We start from the raw sequence: 14,459 nt of genomic DNA, 5'->3' as shown, positions 1-14,459 counted from the left end.
GTCTCCATGCCACGCCGCACTGATGCAGTAATTCATGCAAAAGGAGCCCCTACCAAGTATTGAGTACATGTACAGGAAATGAACATACTTTCCAGAAGGTCAACAATTCACTAAAAATGTTTTTTTATTGGTTTTATGAAGTATTCTAATTTGTTGAGATTGTTGGGTTTTTGTTAAATGTGAGCCAAAATCATCACAATTAAAAGAACCAAAGACTTAAACTACTTCAGTCTGTGTGCATTGAATTTATTTAATACACGAGTTTCACAATTTGAGTTGAATTACTGAAATAAATGAACTTTTCCACGACATTCTAATTTATTGAGATGCACCTGTATATGTATATGTCAAAGGATTAGTGTTTTTTTTTTTTAGTGTCTGCTCAAGGCTTTTATTTGATTAAAAAAAGTATGTATCAATCAAATCATTTATGATTTATAACACTTTTCCAAACAAACCGATATAGTTCAAAGAGCTTTACATGCAATATTATTTGGTTACAAAGTAATATTGTGAAATTATTACAATTTTAAAATGAGTAAAGGTTTTAAAACAATATAACTCTTTTCTATTTTAAAATGTAGTTTATTCCTGTGTCAACAAAGCAGAATTTTAGCATAATTACTCCAGACTTCAGTGTCACATGATCCTTCAGAAGTCATTCTAATGTGCTGATTTGGTGCTTAATTATTATCAGTCATTATTGGTGCTTTGTTGATAAAGATTCTTACTGTCAATGTTAAAAATTATTTTTTGCTGCTTAATATTTTTGTGTAAACCATATGAACTATTTCAGGATTGTTGGACAAATGGATTCATATATTGGATGGATAAAAGTTCAAACGAACATCATTTAATTGTCCTTGCTAAACAAAAGTATTACGTTTTTTTATATATATATTACCCCAAACTTGATCAAAATTGATAAGAAATTATTCTTGAGCAACAAATCAGATGTCTGAGATTTCTCTCAATTCATATTGCTTTATTGGCATGACATATACATATTACATATTGCCAAAGCATAGTACATAGCAGAATAAAAACGAACAACACAAAAATACATATATGTAAACATGAATGGTATTACTAATATGTTCACGCTTTGCCTCTTAGTTCATGGGATTTATAAATATGATATGCTACTAAAGAGGAAGAAGGTCCTTCAAATAATATTCCCAATTTGTCACTTTCATAGAGTGACTGGAATAATCTGCTGTATGCTGTCCAGCGAGTCTCTGAAGGATACATGTATTATTAGGCGTGTTTCTGTGCAAGTGTAGACCTTGTAAAGTATGTTTGTTTGTGCCAATCTTTATGGCTGTAGTTACTCGTACCCAGATCTCACTTCCACATATTGGGCAATAGGCAGTATGACACTATAAAAAATCTTTGTCCAAATTCTGATGGGAATGTTTATTTTGAATAATTTCATTTGTATGTCATGCAGTGACCTGCAGGCTTTTATAAGTAATATTAAGTAAGTGGAAGTTAAAACCAGACCAAGATAATTATATTGTAAAGCATGTTGAAGTGTGGTGTTGTTTACATCATATATATGTTTCTGTTCTAGATCTGGTTTCTTCTTTTTCTGAAATATCATAATCTTATTTTTTGGATGTTGACATCTTGGGTCCAATCATGGCAGTATTTATTTAAAATGTCTAGGTTGTCCTGGAGACCTCTGTACTGAACAGACCTACAGGAAATATTTGACTTCTGTGTCAAATAGCAAATAGCTGTAGTCCTGGACTATCTGATTGGTCCAGCAGAGCTGCCAATTCATTGATATATATATATATATATATGTATGTATATATATATTGCAACACCTCCCTTTTTAAAGATGTTACTCTGAGGGGGTTCAACAGAAATTCGACCGGTACTGAAAGATAAAACCTCTTCTCCAAACAAATATAATTTTTTCCCTATTTTATTTCCACAAGTGCATATATATATATATATATAAATAACCAATATATTTTTTTGATTGCCATATTTTGATTGCCACAAAAATAACCAATATAACCAAACAATCAGTCTTTGTCTCTGTGCAAATAAGTCAATATCTGTCTATCGTTTTTATTGTTTAATAATGATAATTCAGGAAAATATGATCCCAATCACAAGAGGGCGCTGCAGCATATTAGATATCACATAGCGTCACGACGTTTGGTCGACATCACGCTTGCAGTCGCTAAAGAAACAAACACAAAAACAGCCAAATGGGAGCGTTTTATTGCTCTATCTGCAGAAAAACGGATTTTTCTGGAAAAGGACACATTTATGGGAAAAGCCACCAAAGCAAACTTAAAGTAATTCTTGTCAAATTCATGGAGAAGGTAAGCGTGCTAACAAGATAGCTAGCTGAAGATGCTGCCACAGTGGCTCCAGATACGAATTGGGCTCACATAATTTTTGTACTTTATTGCATTACATGTAAAAATAATAAAACATGCAACAAAGCAAGCCGTTGTTGCAGTTCCTTTTAATGAAGCGGTATCAAATTGAGAATTGGAGGATGAGTCAATGATTTGTAAATGTTTTTAATGTCGCATGTTTTTTGTTTGTGTAGGTGTTGTGTATTATAAGTTACATTAGGCTGTCTAGTTTGGCCAGGACAATTCTGTAAGGGATTTTTAAAAAATCTTTTCCTGGTTAAATAAAGGTTTAATAAAATGAAGTGGCTATTGTGAAGGCAGTTCAGGTATACTAAGCTATGAACAGGTTCAGCTGGTGGTTGACAACCACAAAATATCATAGATAGATATTCATTGACATTAAGTGTGACTTGAATGTCAAAATACAATTTGGTGCCATGAACTGTAATAAACTTATTTGTTGTTCTGCATGTTATTACAGGTCAAAGAAGCGAAGCGGACCATTAAAAATCCTCAGGTAGAGAAATACAGTCCTGATCATGACGAGAAGTTCTGGTGTTACTGCTGTGTGCTGGAGGTGCAGAAACACGTGACTGACAGTAACATCAGTGTGCTGTACGGAGGACTGCTGGAGCACATGAGCACGTAAGATCACACCTCAAAACCTTTGAGAAACTCATGCAGAGCTTGCAGTGAATTTACTGAGCGCTTCTCATTTCAGCCCAGAGCACCGGACAAACACACACAAGTTCTGGTGGGACAATAAAGCAGATCCCAAACTGCGAGACAAGTTTATCATAACAGAAGAGGAGACTGAGAGGTTATCGCTTGCTTATTTGTGTTTGGGGACATGGACGTGTCCGTTGTAGCATTTCTGTAGTACATTAGCAAACTGATACCATCACTGTAAGTTTGCAGATGTTCTTGAGAGAAATAAATGAAGAATATCTTTTTTGTAGATTCAAGTCGGAGGTTTCCAAGGCTCTGGAGCAGTTTGAGGAAAAAGAGGATGTGTTTATTAAACAGGTAAAAGTGTTTTACAGGTACTTTAGTTTGTTAATTGTTGTTGGTTTAACCATATCTGAACTTCAAAACGTTTCTTCTCTTCTTTCATCCTCAGCAAGCTGCAGTGATCCGATCCCAGGAGCAGCACAGACTGGAGGCCCTTCAGTTTTTATCAGAGGTTTGTTTTCCTGGGAATCTCCAAGCGTATCCATATCTCAGTATTCGTTTGTTCCGTTGGTTTGATGAAAAAAAAAAAAGGAAATGTTATTTATGACTTTTTCAAACTCTTGCTAATTAGCTTTAAAAAAAATAAATAAATAAAAAGCAAGTAATTCCTTTGCTGGAAAATGATGTTAAAAAGACATGGAGAATTACTGCTGACTTTCCTGAATCAAACTTAGCCGGAGCCAGAACTGGTACATCCTGCTGAAGTGGACCAGCACAGCAGTAACCATACTGCCAGGTAAAATAAATGTAAAAATTAAAATTGTTGCTCCAATACCTATATATATCCATTCCAATACACTAGTATGCAAAATATGGAGTCAGTAAGATTGTATTATTATTTTTTTTATAGAAATGCATACTTTCATTGCACAAGGATGCATTAAATCGATCAAAAGTAACAAAAAGACAGTTATAAAATGTTTTTTTTGTGTGTTAAAAACATTAATAAAAAAAAGCTGTTCTTTTAAACTTTCTATTAATCACAGAATCGTTCTTATTTATATATATTTTTTTGTATTTTGATCAATTAATGCAGCCTTGGTGAACATATGAAACTTTCTGAAACGTTTTAAAAACAGTCTTACCGACCCCAAATTTTTAATAGTGATTGTATATTTTTTGTGTGAGATATATGTCCGTTTATGCAAAGATAGAGTGAGATGAATGGAAATCCAACCTAATCCATGTGGAGTTGAACAGAAATAACAGTACATTGGTCATACAAAAAATTAAATGGCACGAGTTGTATAGTCGATGTTTTTTATAGATGATGAAAATACTAAACCAGCCTTCAAATGAAGCGTTACTAGAAATACTGGTGCAAGTGTAAAAAAGGAAGTATCAGTGTGGCTTTTTTCATTGTTTGGTGCATCCTTAATCTTTATGCAAATACGAAGTACAAAATTGGTTTTGTAGACAAAATGTATCTATATATGAATTTAACTTTCGTTTGACATTTTTTGTTTAACATTTTTAATCACTACACAATTCCTCAGTTTTGATGAATTTATTATAAAAACAAAATAGTAAAGATATGAGTAGGTGTCCAAATGTTTTACTAGTGTGAATACAGTCAAAGTTAGCATAATATGCAATTTCCAGTAGTGAGAATCAGAAGTTATAGACGATTAAATGCTGCTTTAGTGCCATGAGATGATCAAAATGACTTTTTCTTCATATAATCTGGAACTAACAGAGTTTGTAATGTCTAAAGCATGAGTTTTGATGTTTGACAAGAAGTTCCCACAGTCACTCTTATGAAATGGAGCCACAACCAGGGCCAAGCCACGAGGATTTCGCCTCACACAGTCAGTGGAATGAACCAGGACTGGGTTTAACTTTCATCGGTTACCGGGTAATCTTTCTTACACTATACATGTGCAACAATTATTGATTAGATTAATAAACAAGGTCAGGGATCATTTTGACTTGCTGCCCCTATTTGCAGGACTCGTCCAGCAGTGGAAATGTTCATACTGGTGAGTAAAAGCGATTTAGTTTGGGTTTATTCTTTGAGAAGATACTGAGCAGGTTGTGTTGAATTGTAGGAGCTGTACCGCCGTGGCTACTGGAGGAGCCTGATGAAGCCTCAGGCAGTGGACAGCAGGAAATGGGCCCCTCGCTTCAGGAGTTCCTCAAACACAGTATGCACTTCACTCTCACTGGTTTTGGCTGCGTTTATTTCACAGAGGACATCTCTGTGCAAAACACTTAAAGGGATAATTCACTCAAAAAGAAAGAGTCTATCATTTACACACCCTCACATCATTCCAGACTTGTATGACTGACGTTCTTCAGCAGAGCGAGATATTTTGAAGAATGTTGGTAACCAAACAGTTTCAGTTCCCATTGACTGGACAAAACTGTATATCCCATTGTATAGATAAAAATGCAATGAAAGTCATTGGGAATGGAAATACCTTCTTTCTTGTTCCTCAGAAGAAAGTAAGTCATACAGGTCTGGAAAGACATGAGGATAAATGATTGAATTTTCTTTTTTGGATGAACTCTCTTCAAATGATATGTAGTACTATGGCTATTATTAACATGGAAAATTAGGGTACTGCTTATTGAATACTGTACCATATGCACTGTGTACTAGCTAACTTAATCCAGTGTTTTTAACAGTAGTATGCTAAATTTTTTGTTTGCAAAAGTGGTATTATAGGGATAATTCACCCAAATATGAAAATTCTGTCATTAATTACTCACCCTCATGTCGTTTCAAACCCGTAAGACCTTCGTTCATCTTCGGAACACAAATTAAGATATTTTTGATGGAATCTGAGAGCTGTCTGACCCTGCATTGACAGCAATACAACTGAAATGTTCCCAAGTCCAGAAACGTAGCAAGTAGATCTGTAAAATAATCCATGTGACATCAGTGGTTCAACCGTAATTTTACGAAGCTACGATAATACTTTGTGCACCTTATAAACTGGGAAACTGAGCTGGAAACTGACTTGCCCCCTCTCCACTCTCCTTCGTCCCCGCTGGTCCCGTCCAGCCCTGAGTGGGGTCCCGTTTCCCAGTCCAGAGAGGGCCCCAGTCCCCGAGTTTAGCCCAAAGATGGCTCCTGGTCCTTTTGCGCACAAAAAGTATTCTCGTAGCTTCGTAAAATTGTGGATGAACCACTGATGTCACATGGATTATTTTACAGATCTCCTTGCTACGTTTCTGGACTTGGGAACATTTCAGTTGCATTGCTGTCTATGCAGGGTCAGACAGCTCTCAGATTCCATTAAAAATATCTTAATTTGTGTTCCGAAGATGAACGAAGGTCTTACGGGTTTGAAACGACATGAGGGTGAGTGAGTAATGACAGAATTTTCATTTTTGGGTGAACTAACCCTTTAACTATTTTAGTAACATTTTATATATAAAACAATCTTCCCATTTATATATTAAACACGAAGTATAAGAAGGCACTGCAAGTTGTATACTGTCTTAAATCTTGAATTACAGAGGAGCAGGAGAAGCTCAAGAAGCTTCCGCTCAATCGTGTGGGTGCAAACTTTGACCACAGCTCACATACTGATGCCAACTGGCTGCCATCTTTTGGACGCGTGTGGAATAGTGGCAGGCGCTGGCAGTCTAGGTGAGCTCGAACTACTGCACATTAGTAGGTTCAATCAGTTCTTTTTTTTTTATTGATCGGTTCGTCCTTGATCTTTATAGAAATGTCTTTATACAGATCTTTGTATACAGTACAAATGTGCTTTTGTAGACATATCTAAATAAGAATTACTTTAGTTTCTTTAACAGTGTATAGTTCTTTTTTTTATTGACACTTTTCCCCCCCTCAGGCGTCAGTTCAGAGAGGACGAGGCAAAAACCAGGGGGAAGAGGAAGTGGGAAGGCGATGGGAAAGCAACAAAGCAGAAAAAAGACCTCAGCAATGGAGAGTTATGAAGTGGATGCCCCAAATATACTAGCAGTGTTGGAAAAATGGCCTATTGGTTTTCTCATATTGGGAATTAGTATTTAAAGGACGTCACCCCAGTTTTGAACACTTATGATGTTTCAGCTTGTATTTAGAATTTTTTTTTTTACAAGAAATGAACATCGTTTGTGTTTCCAGTTTATTGAATACATTTTTGCTACAGATGTGTAATTTTTTTGGTCATAAATCCAACACAAAATACCCTTCCCACTCTCCTCAAAAGATAATTGTGATAAAATGAAGACACAATGTGCAATATCTTCTTTCCATTTTGAACAATACATCAGTTCAGTCAAATTTAATAGAATCTCGTCTATTAGAGCTATTTCATGTTCCCAACAGAAAGCCAAGACCATATTAATGCTCAATAATATAATAACTCAAACGTCTAGACAGAATAATAAAAATACAGATTACATTAATATTAAAGGATACCTTGCAGTCTTTTATTTTTCTTCTCTCTTTTTTTTTTAGTAGTTTCTGTTAAAATAATACATGACTTAACGCTTTAGAATGCAAAAGAAGAAGAAAAAAAAGGTCTCTGTAAGAGATGCAGTGTTGGTCATAATTGTACAATACATTACATTTAAAATGGACCATTAAGGGTCTTCATCAAGTTCCTGCATTGAAGCTTCTTTCTATTTAACTTCATTCTCAAAACCAAGAAAATCCGAAAGACAGATCGGGCCGAGCTGCCTGACGCGTGTTATAACAGCTTGACCCGACGACATTACGAAAGGTCCGGTTTTCCCGTGGCCACAAGCCAGAGAAAACACTTTCAGTAGCTTCATTAAATAGCATGTGGTTTATTAAGAGGAGGAATGAGGAGAGACACCACCACAATCATCAGCCCATCCTCAGACTCATTACCTTACTAGTATCATTTGCCTTCATCTTCAGTCAGCAAATGTTGACCGTTCCTCTTTGAGACGGCTCATGTGATAATCAATATTCTCCGCACATCTAATAACGCGCTCTAGCGGTACAGGACTTCAATCAGAAGTTTTTCACGCTGATGTCAAACATGGTTTCTACATCGTAAAATCACATATACCGCACGCCGTATCAAAACAGAAGTCAGGCATTCGGTTTATGCGAATATCTATCTGAACTAACTGCTCATCATTATCATGCTAGTGAGGTTAAAGATCATGTGACCACTCACGCTGTACTTTCATTGGCTAATATAGACTCTAATATCTTAGGAGGTTTGCTGAAGGAATGTTGAGTCTTCTGTCCTCTGAATGCAGATGGTGGAGTGATGAAACCTTACATGGCAATCTTTCTGAAAGTACCATGACCATGCTGGTGTGCAGAAGGACAGAGATTTGGAGCGAGTGACTGGGGTCGTCCTGTTGTGTGGTGTGAACAGAAACTCCAGATCTTGTCCATTCTGTCTGTCTCAGTCCATGCATGAGCGATGTTTAAGGAGGGGTGTCTCTGTGTCTCCTCCCGTCTCAATAAACAAAGACAGCTCTGCTTCACTAACTTTTATCTGAGAGAAGGATAAAAGAGAAAGAGAACTATGAATGAAAGCTCTTTTAGGGCATCTATAATGGCAGCACAACACCAAACCATTAACAGCTGCACTACCTTTGTTTTCCTCTGTGTCAGTAGCTGTTTCCTTTGATAGCCTTTGGCGTAGCTGGTTATACTTGATTTCTGTATCCTGCAGAGAGATTTGAGAATTATTGTTTATTTGTGTATATGAAGGACTTAAAGGTCACATATTTTACACCTTTCTGGAGTTTTATTTTAAGTCTTGATATCCTTAAAGGGGTCATATGATGCTGCTAAAAAGAACATTATTTTGTGTATTTGGTGTAATGAAATGTTTATGCGGTTTAAGGTTAAAAAAACATTATTTTCCACATACTGTACATTATTGTTTCTCCTCTATGCCCCGCTTTTCTGAAACGCGTCTATTTTTACAAAGCTCATCGGTCTGAAAAAGCGAGGTGTGCTGTGATTGGCTAGCTATCCAGTGCATTGTGATTGGCCGAATACCTCAAGCGTGTGACGGAAATGTTACGCCCCTCACATACTGTTGATTCCGTGTCCCGGCCGGAGCGACGAGACAAGAACAGAACTGCCGACATTTTAGTCTAACGTTACTCTCCCAGGATCAGTAAACAGTCCTCCATAAAATGTGCTGCACACATCTGGATATTTGGGTTAAACTGTTCTGAAACAGTGTTGTAAATACAACTTAACCACTGATTTGTAGTCGTGTCCTCTTTTGGAAGACCAAACAAAGTAGTTTCGCTTTCACAACGAAAAACACAGCAGCCTAGCGTGAGGGGAAGCCTCGGCTTAGCGTGCGCTGAGGCCAGGCTAGCGTGAGCTGAGGCGGCGGGCTTGAGAACGGCGCGGCCGGCGATTTCGACGAAGGAGCGTCCGGAAGGACATGTGACGACCCCGGGAAACCACGCCTTCTTTCTTTGCGTACACATTTGGGCGGCATTATGCTAATATTTCCACATAGTGACCTAGATATGTGGGGGCGTGTTAGAACGAGGCATTTTAGGTAGGTGTGGCTGACTCTTAACTTTTATAAAGAATATCTCTTTGGATTTGAGACTTTAGTCTTTGCAACTTTACAGATCTTCTTTATGCACCAAGAGCTTGTAACACTCCAAAGAGAAAGGAAAAATTGAAATCGCATCATATGACCCCTTTAAGAATATATATTTGCGGTATAAGTACCAAAAACCATCTCAATATTTTTTTACAGCTCCTCTCTCAGGAGCTCTACAAAGAACAGGTCGATTTTGGCCTGTCTAATTAAAATTCATGAGCCTCTCTTCTGATTGGCCTGTTGTCATGGCGACCGTCACAGCCCTACTGTGCAATGATGTAGTTTCCTGACATCCAGACTGAACAGCGTTTTCTCTACATGTTTCCATGTTGTTGTTGCTCAGCAATGGCATGGACGCGATGTTGTCTGGGGGTTTGGCAAAAGGAGAGTGGGACTGTGGGCGGTGCTCGGTGTGGTGACTGAAGGCGGTGACTGAGTAGTTCTGACGTCACCTTTTTATGGAAGTCACAACGGTTCGTGAAAAATCACAGCTACTTTATGCAGGCTATGTGCATTTGACTGGATTGACTGTTTTGAAACTTATATGGTAGTTACATAGCACCTAGACCTCAGTTATCATAAAAATTTTTTAGTTTTGACAATATGGGACCTTTAAACCAAAAATACATTTACCTGATTTTTGTTTTTGATATAGTTGGACACTTGGTCACACATTTGAAGGTATGAGTCTTCTCACATTAAATCACAGTGTTTTGTTTTTTTAATTATTTTAAGATTGCCTTTATATTTTACGAAAGGGGACCCTTGCAAGTGATATATTTATATTGGGAATATAATTAAACTTTGCAATGATTTAATATAAAAAATGTAAACATAGTATTTCTTGCCCTACCATGGAAGTCAATGGGGACCAACAACTTCAACATTCTTGAAAATATCTTTTGTGTTCAACTGGTTTGGAACGACATGCAGGTGAGTTTTGAATTGTCATTTTTTGGTGAACTATTCCTGGCATTTAACAATCAAGTATTAAAATATTATCTGGACAAAATGTACACTAATTACAGCATATTTTTTTATAGAGAATATTCGTTTTTTTGTTCCTGCTATTAGAATATTAAAATATATCAAATATTTTTTTTTAGCAATTTTCACAATAAATTCCAAATAGCCATCCAGCCAGCAAGTGTAACACTGCAATGAGAGATTTAATATAGGAAGAGTTACTTCTGAGAAACATTCTAGCACTATTTGTAAGCAGATGCCATTAAAGGAATAGTTCACCAGAAATTAAAATGTTGTCATCATTTACTCTCCCTGATGACGCTCCAAACCTGTACGAGTTTCTTATGTTGAACATGAAAGAATATATTTTGAAGAATGCTGGTAATCAAACAGTTGATGGTCCCCATTGACTTCCATAGTATTTCTTTCCCTACTATGGAAGTCAATAGGGACCAACAACTGTTAGGTTCTTCAAAATTTCTCAACATTTTTGGGTGAACTGTTCCTTTAAGTTTTGACATGTTATTTAAATCAACAAAACTGATGCATTATATACATTCAAATACTTATTGGTTATTGTATATTTGCCTATCTGACCATTTTTAAGGCAGAAACATGTCACCTTCAGATGCTGCAGGTTGGCCTGTAGTAGACGTATGTGTGTCATGATCTGTCTGTTGAGGTTTGGTCCTCCGCTGCTCTGAGAGGAGGAAGAGAGGAGCTTCTTCAAGTCAATGCCTGAGTCTCCCGCGGCCACTGGCTCCCCGCTGCTGCCCTGCACATCATCATCTGTGCTGCTCTCGCCCGAGCCTCCATACACCTCCAGCACCATGTAACTGCCTGCAGAGACTGACAGAAAACAAGAGGAGTGGTTACAGGATGCAGCCAGGTTGAGATTAAAGTGTAAATGTAGTATAAAATGTAGGCCAAATCTGAATTTGCATACTACCCTACTATAAAGTAGGTGAAAGCAGGCTGTATCATCCAGAATATAAATATTTTTAAATCATCTGAAACATGTGACATTCCAAAGTGAATTATATAATGTAATTAATGTGCACAAAAGCACACATTTGTGGTGGTGAGTGAGCACTAGGTTATTTGTAAAGCGCATCTCCTACATGCTGGCAGTTTCACGTCACACAAATAATTTTTCTATAACATTTATAAATAATGGTTGTCCCAGGCAACCAATGTCCTACACAGCTGTGCTAGTTTCAGGTTTCTCCTTTTACTCTGTGGCCTTTCTTTTCAGATTCAAATCAAATCAACATTTCATGTCCATTTGCTTATTCATTTGTAACAGTCTTATATTGAGTGGGACAATGTGCGGTGAATCTAGCTGTTCATTACTGTTCATAAGTCCCTTGCATTTCCTGATGACTTCCAAACAAAACAAAAAAAGGACAACACACCACAATCCTCAGACGTCTCAAAGAAGCCTGTGTCTCCGGAGGGCAGTTCCTGTGTGTTCTCAGCCCTCTCTGAGCCATTCTCAACAGCGGACCTGATCGCAGTGCTGTCCTCCGCCCCCTGCTGAGAGCCTGTCCTCGCCACATCTTCCTTTTGCTCTCGCCTCTCGATGTCTCTGTCTGTGTCCTCCTGACTGGACATGTGGTTGATCAGGAGCTGCCTTAGTGTTGCCACTGAAAAACACAGAAATGAGTAGAGAAATCGACAGACTTGCAGGGTTAGAGTGAATCCAATGTGGTTTTATTGTTGGATTTTAGTAGGTCTACACAAATGAATTTTTCAGTGAGAGGGACAGCTCATAGCAGCACTGTAGTGTCTTCTACTCACGTGTTCTGAGAGCTTCATCAGCTCTGAGTGGCTGGAGCTCGAAGGCCTCGGCCTCGTCCTCGTCTATGGCGATGCCCAGCCTCGAGCGCTGCTTCAGGAATGTAAGTCGATCGGTCATATCGGCCACCACGAACGCTTCATCATCTTCAGCCTGATTCTGTAGTGAGTTTTCTTCTTCTTCATCCTCCTCATCAGATTTGGTCTCAAATGGGTTGGTGCTACATGGTGGGGTTGGCATGATCTCTGTGCCATCTTTTTCTACAGAAAATATACAGCAAAACTGAGGCGATAAAGATATTTCTGAGGATGGATACTGGATGTGTTGCTATTGCTATGCTATAACTACTCTATTTGAATGAACTACCTTATTGCCAGACTGTTATTAAGGTATCAATTTTATAGTCACTTTCACAAACATCTTTAAAAATAAATGAAAGAGCCAGTTTACCTGGAGACTGAATGCTCACTAAAGAAATGGGCTCAGAGTCTTTGTTTAGTTTCTGAACACCAGAGTTTATTAACTCGACCGCTTCACGTTCCCCGCTGCAAAACATGTCATATGTTTTACATCACCTTACTGCTTATAAAACACTAATCATATTATAAATGATGTAGAAAACTTAAACTCACTCAGTCTGAGGTAATGGAATGATGTTGTGTAGTTTGGTCTTCATACAATCGGCTCTTTGTGTGATCAGGCACTGCCACCTAGTGATGGAAAAATCAAAACAGATAGTAAACAGCATATATATTAGTTGAAAAATTTAACCCTCAATTTTATTATATTATATTATAATTATATAACTATAATTATACTATAATATGCAAAAAAAAACAAATGACAACTGAATAAATACAAATAAAATTCAAAATATTAATACTATAATTTTTCAACAAAAAACAACACTTATATAAATAAATAACAAATGATAATGGTAAACAAAAAAAAATCATCCATTGTTAATTAACTTTTAGCTAAACATATTATAGCAGATACTTAAGAACACTCTAAAAGGGCATATAAAATGGAACTATGGGTAAAAAAAATGCAGCACTCACGTCTTTTGCTCAGATACGGTTTGAGCCATTAGTTCATAGATCTGGGCTCCATTATCAGACATAGAGAGCACAAAGAATGACCTGTTGTCTGTAATACATTCAGACAATAATGTTAGTTCAACTTACTTTTGAATATGTTTTCTCAAGAAGCCATTAAATATGTGTTCTACACATTTTGACAAATGTATGATGTACATTTCACCCACTTTTCTTGTCTGTTTTTAAAAGCAACACTTACCGGTGGCAACCGAGCGCACCATCACAGTGCTGAGTTTGATGATGGGGCTGAAGATGTGTTTGGTCTCAGCAGTGCCCGCCAGATTCTTACTGTGGCATTTTAAGATCAGCTTCTCATCTTGCCTTTGAAGTAGCACCAATATATCCTCCAGCAGCAATGTGTACAGCTCTGAATACACACACACACATCATACGAAAACATTTCACAATAACATTAAAGATGCCATATTATACACTTTTGCCGCATTTAATTTGTGCCCTGATGTTTTACATGATGTCAGCCCTAGAAGACATTTCTAATTTGAGTCTGGTCTACAGTGAATTCCGTGACAAACCACACCCACCAATAGTTTTATCTTTGTTGACCTTCCAGGACAGCGGTCCCTCATGCACCATCTTCCTCTTAGTCAAGTCCAGGGTCTAGATGGAGAGTAAAATACATTTTGTTTATAATGTGTTGCCAGGTTTTCACAACAAAACCTGACCAATTGCTACTCAAACCTAGCCCAATCGCGTTTCGATGAGGGTCCCCCGCGTTCCAAGAGGGTAAAATGCATGTTTTATGACAGGGTTTCCATGGTAAAATTCACATTCCAGGGGCTAAATATCATGTTATTGGAGTGGCTTCAACCCGTGGAGATTAAGAACAACCTGCGGCAACAGTGTTAAAGTAGTCTAATTCCGCGGGAAAACAGTGGACTTGGCAACACTGGTTGTCAGTTACAGGTTTTTAAAATGGATTTCAAATATTTAAATACGAAGT

General features: G+C 37.4%; 2 protein-coding genes across 9 annotated transcripts in view; one reads left to right on the top strand and one right to left on the bottom strand.

The window, feature by feature from the left end:
• The first annotated feature begins 2,158 nt into the window (after positions 1 to 2,158).
• On the top strand, positions 2,159 to 7,583 carry LOC107600772 (coiled-coil domain-containing protein 84-like). 3 transcript variants are annotated; one of them, XM_016292738.1, is made up of 11 exons: positions 2,159 to 2,342; positions 2,863 to 3,026; positions 3,103 to 3,201; positions 3,341 to 3,407; positions 3,502 to 3,564; positions 3,788 to 3,849; positions 4,863 to 4,968; positions 5,062 to 5,092; positions 5,162 to 5,257; positions 6,579 to 6,711; positions 6,920 to 7,583. In XM_016292738.1, exons 1-11 carry the CDS (start codon positions 2,226 to 2,228, stop codon positions 7,023 to 7,025), a joined length of 1,044 nt encoding a protein of 347 aa, XP_016148224.1. In that variant the 5' UTR covers positions 2,159 to 2,225; the 3' UTR covers positions 7,026 to 7,583. The 3 variants fall into 3 exon arrangements, with proteins under 3 accessions (XP_016148224.1, XP_016148223.1, XP_016148222.1); XM_016292737.1 differs by having other exon boundaries at positions 4,854 to 4,968; XM_016292736.1 differs by having other exon boundaries at positions 4,851 to 4,968.
• A 90-nt stretch (positions 7,584 to 7,673) lies between these two features.
• LOC107600769 (rho guanine nucleotide exchange factor 12-like) overlaps positions 7,674 to 14,459 on the bottom strand; it is a 97,223-nt gene continuing 90,437 nt past the window's right edge. For all 6 annotated transcript variants that reach the window (XM_016292727.1, XM_016292728.1, XM_016292731.1 and 3 more), the window contains 10 exons: positions 14,041 to 14,116; positions 13,698 to 13,865; positions 13,460 to 13,547; positions 13,031 to 13,108; positions 12,849 to 12,943; positions 12,401 to 12,658; positions 12,016 to 12,246; positions 11,223 to 11,449; positions 8,650 to 8,725; positions 7,674 to 8,551 (listed from right to left, as the gene is read on the bottom strand). In XM_016292727.1, coding sequence (XP_016148213.1) covers positions 8,541 to 8,551; positions 8,650 to 8,725; positions 11,223 to 11,449; positions 12,016 to 12,246; positions 12,401 to 12,658; positions 12,849 to 12,943; positions 13,031 to 13,108; positions 13,460 to 13,547; positions 13,698 to 13,865; positions 14,041 to 14,116 — 1,308 coding nt within the window. In that variant the 3' untranslated portion in view covers positions 7,674 to 8,540. The remainder of the gene's footprint in view (positions 8,552 to 8,649; positions 8,726 to 11,222; positions 11,450 to 12,015; positions 12,247 to 12,400; positions 12,659 to 12,848; positions 12,944 to 13,030; positions 13,109 to 13,459; positions 13,548 to 13,697; positions 13,866 to 14,040; positions 14,117 to 14,459) is intronic.

The sequence above is a fragment of the Sinocyclocheilus grahami genome, unplaced genomic scaffold (assembly GCF_001515645.1).
Source record: "Sinocyclocheilus grahami isolate Dianchi unplaced genomic scaffold, SAMN03320097.WGS_v1.1 scaffold291.1, whole genome shotgun sequence".
Lineage (NCBI taxonomy): Eukaryota > Metazoa > Chordata > Actinopteri > Cypriniformes > Cyprinidae > Sinocyclocheilus > Sinocyclocheilus grahami.
This window is presented reverse-complemented; position numbering and strand designations above follow the sequence as displayed.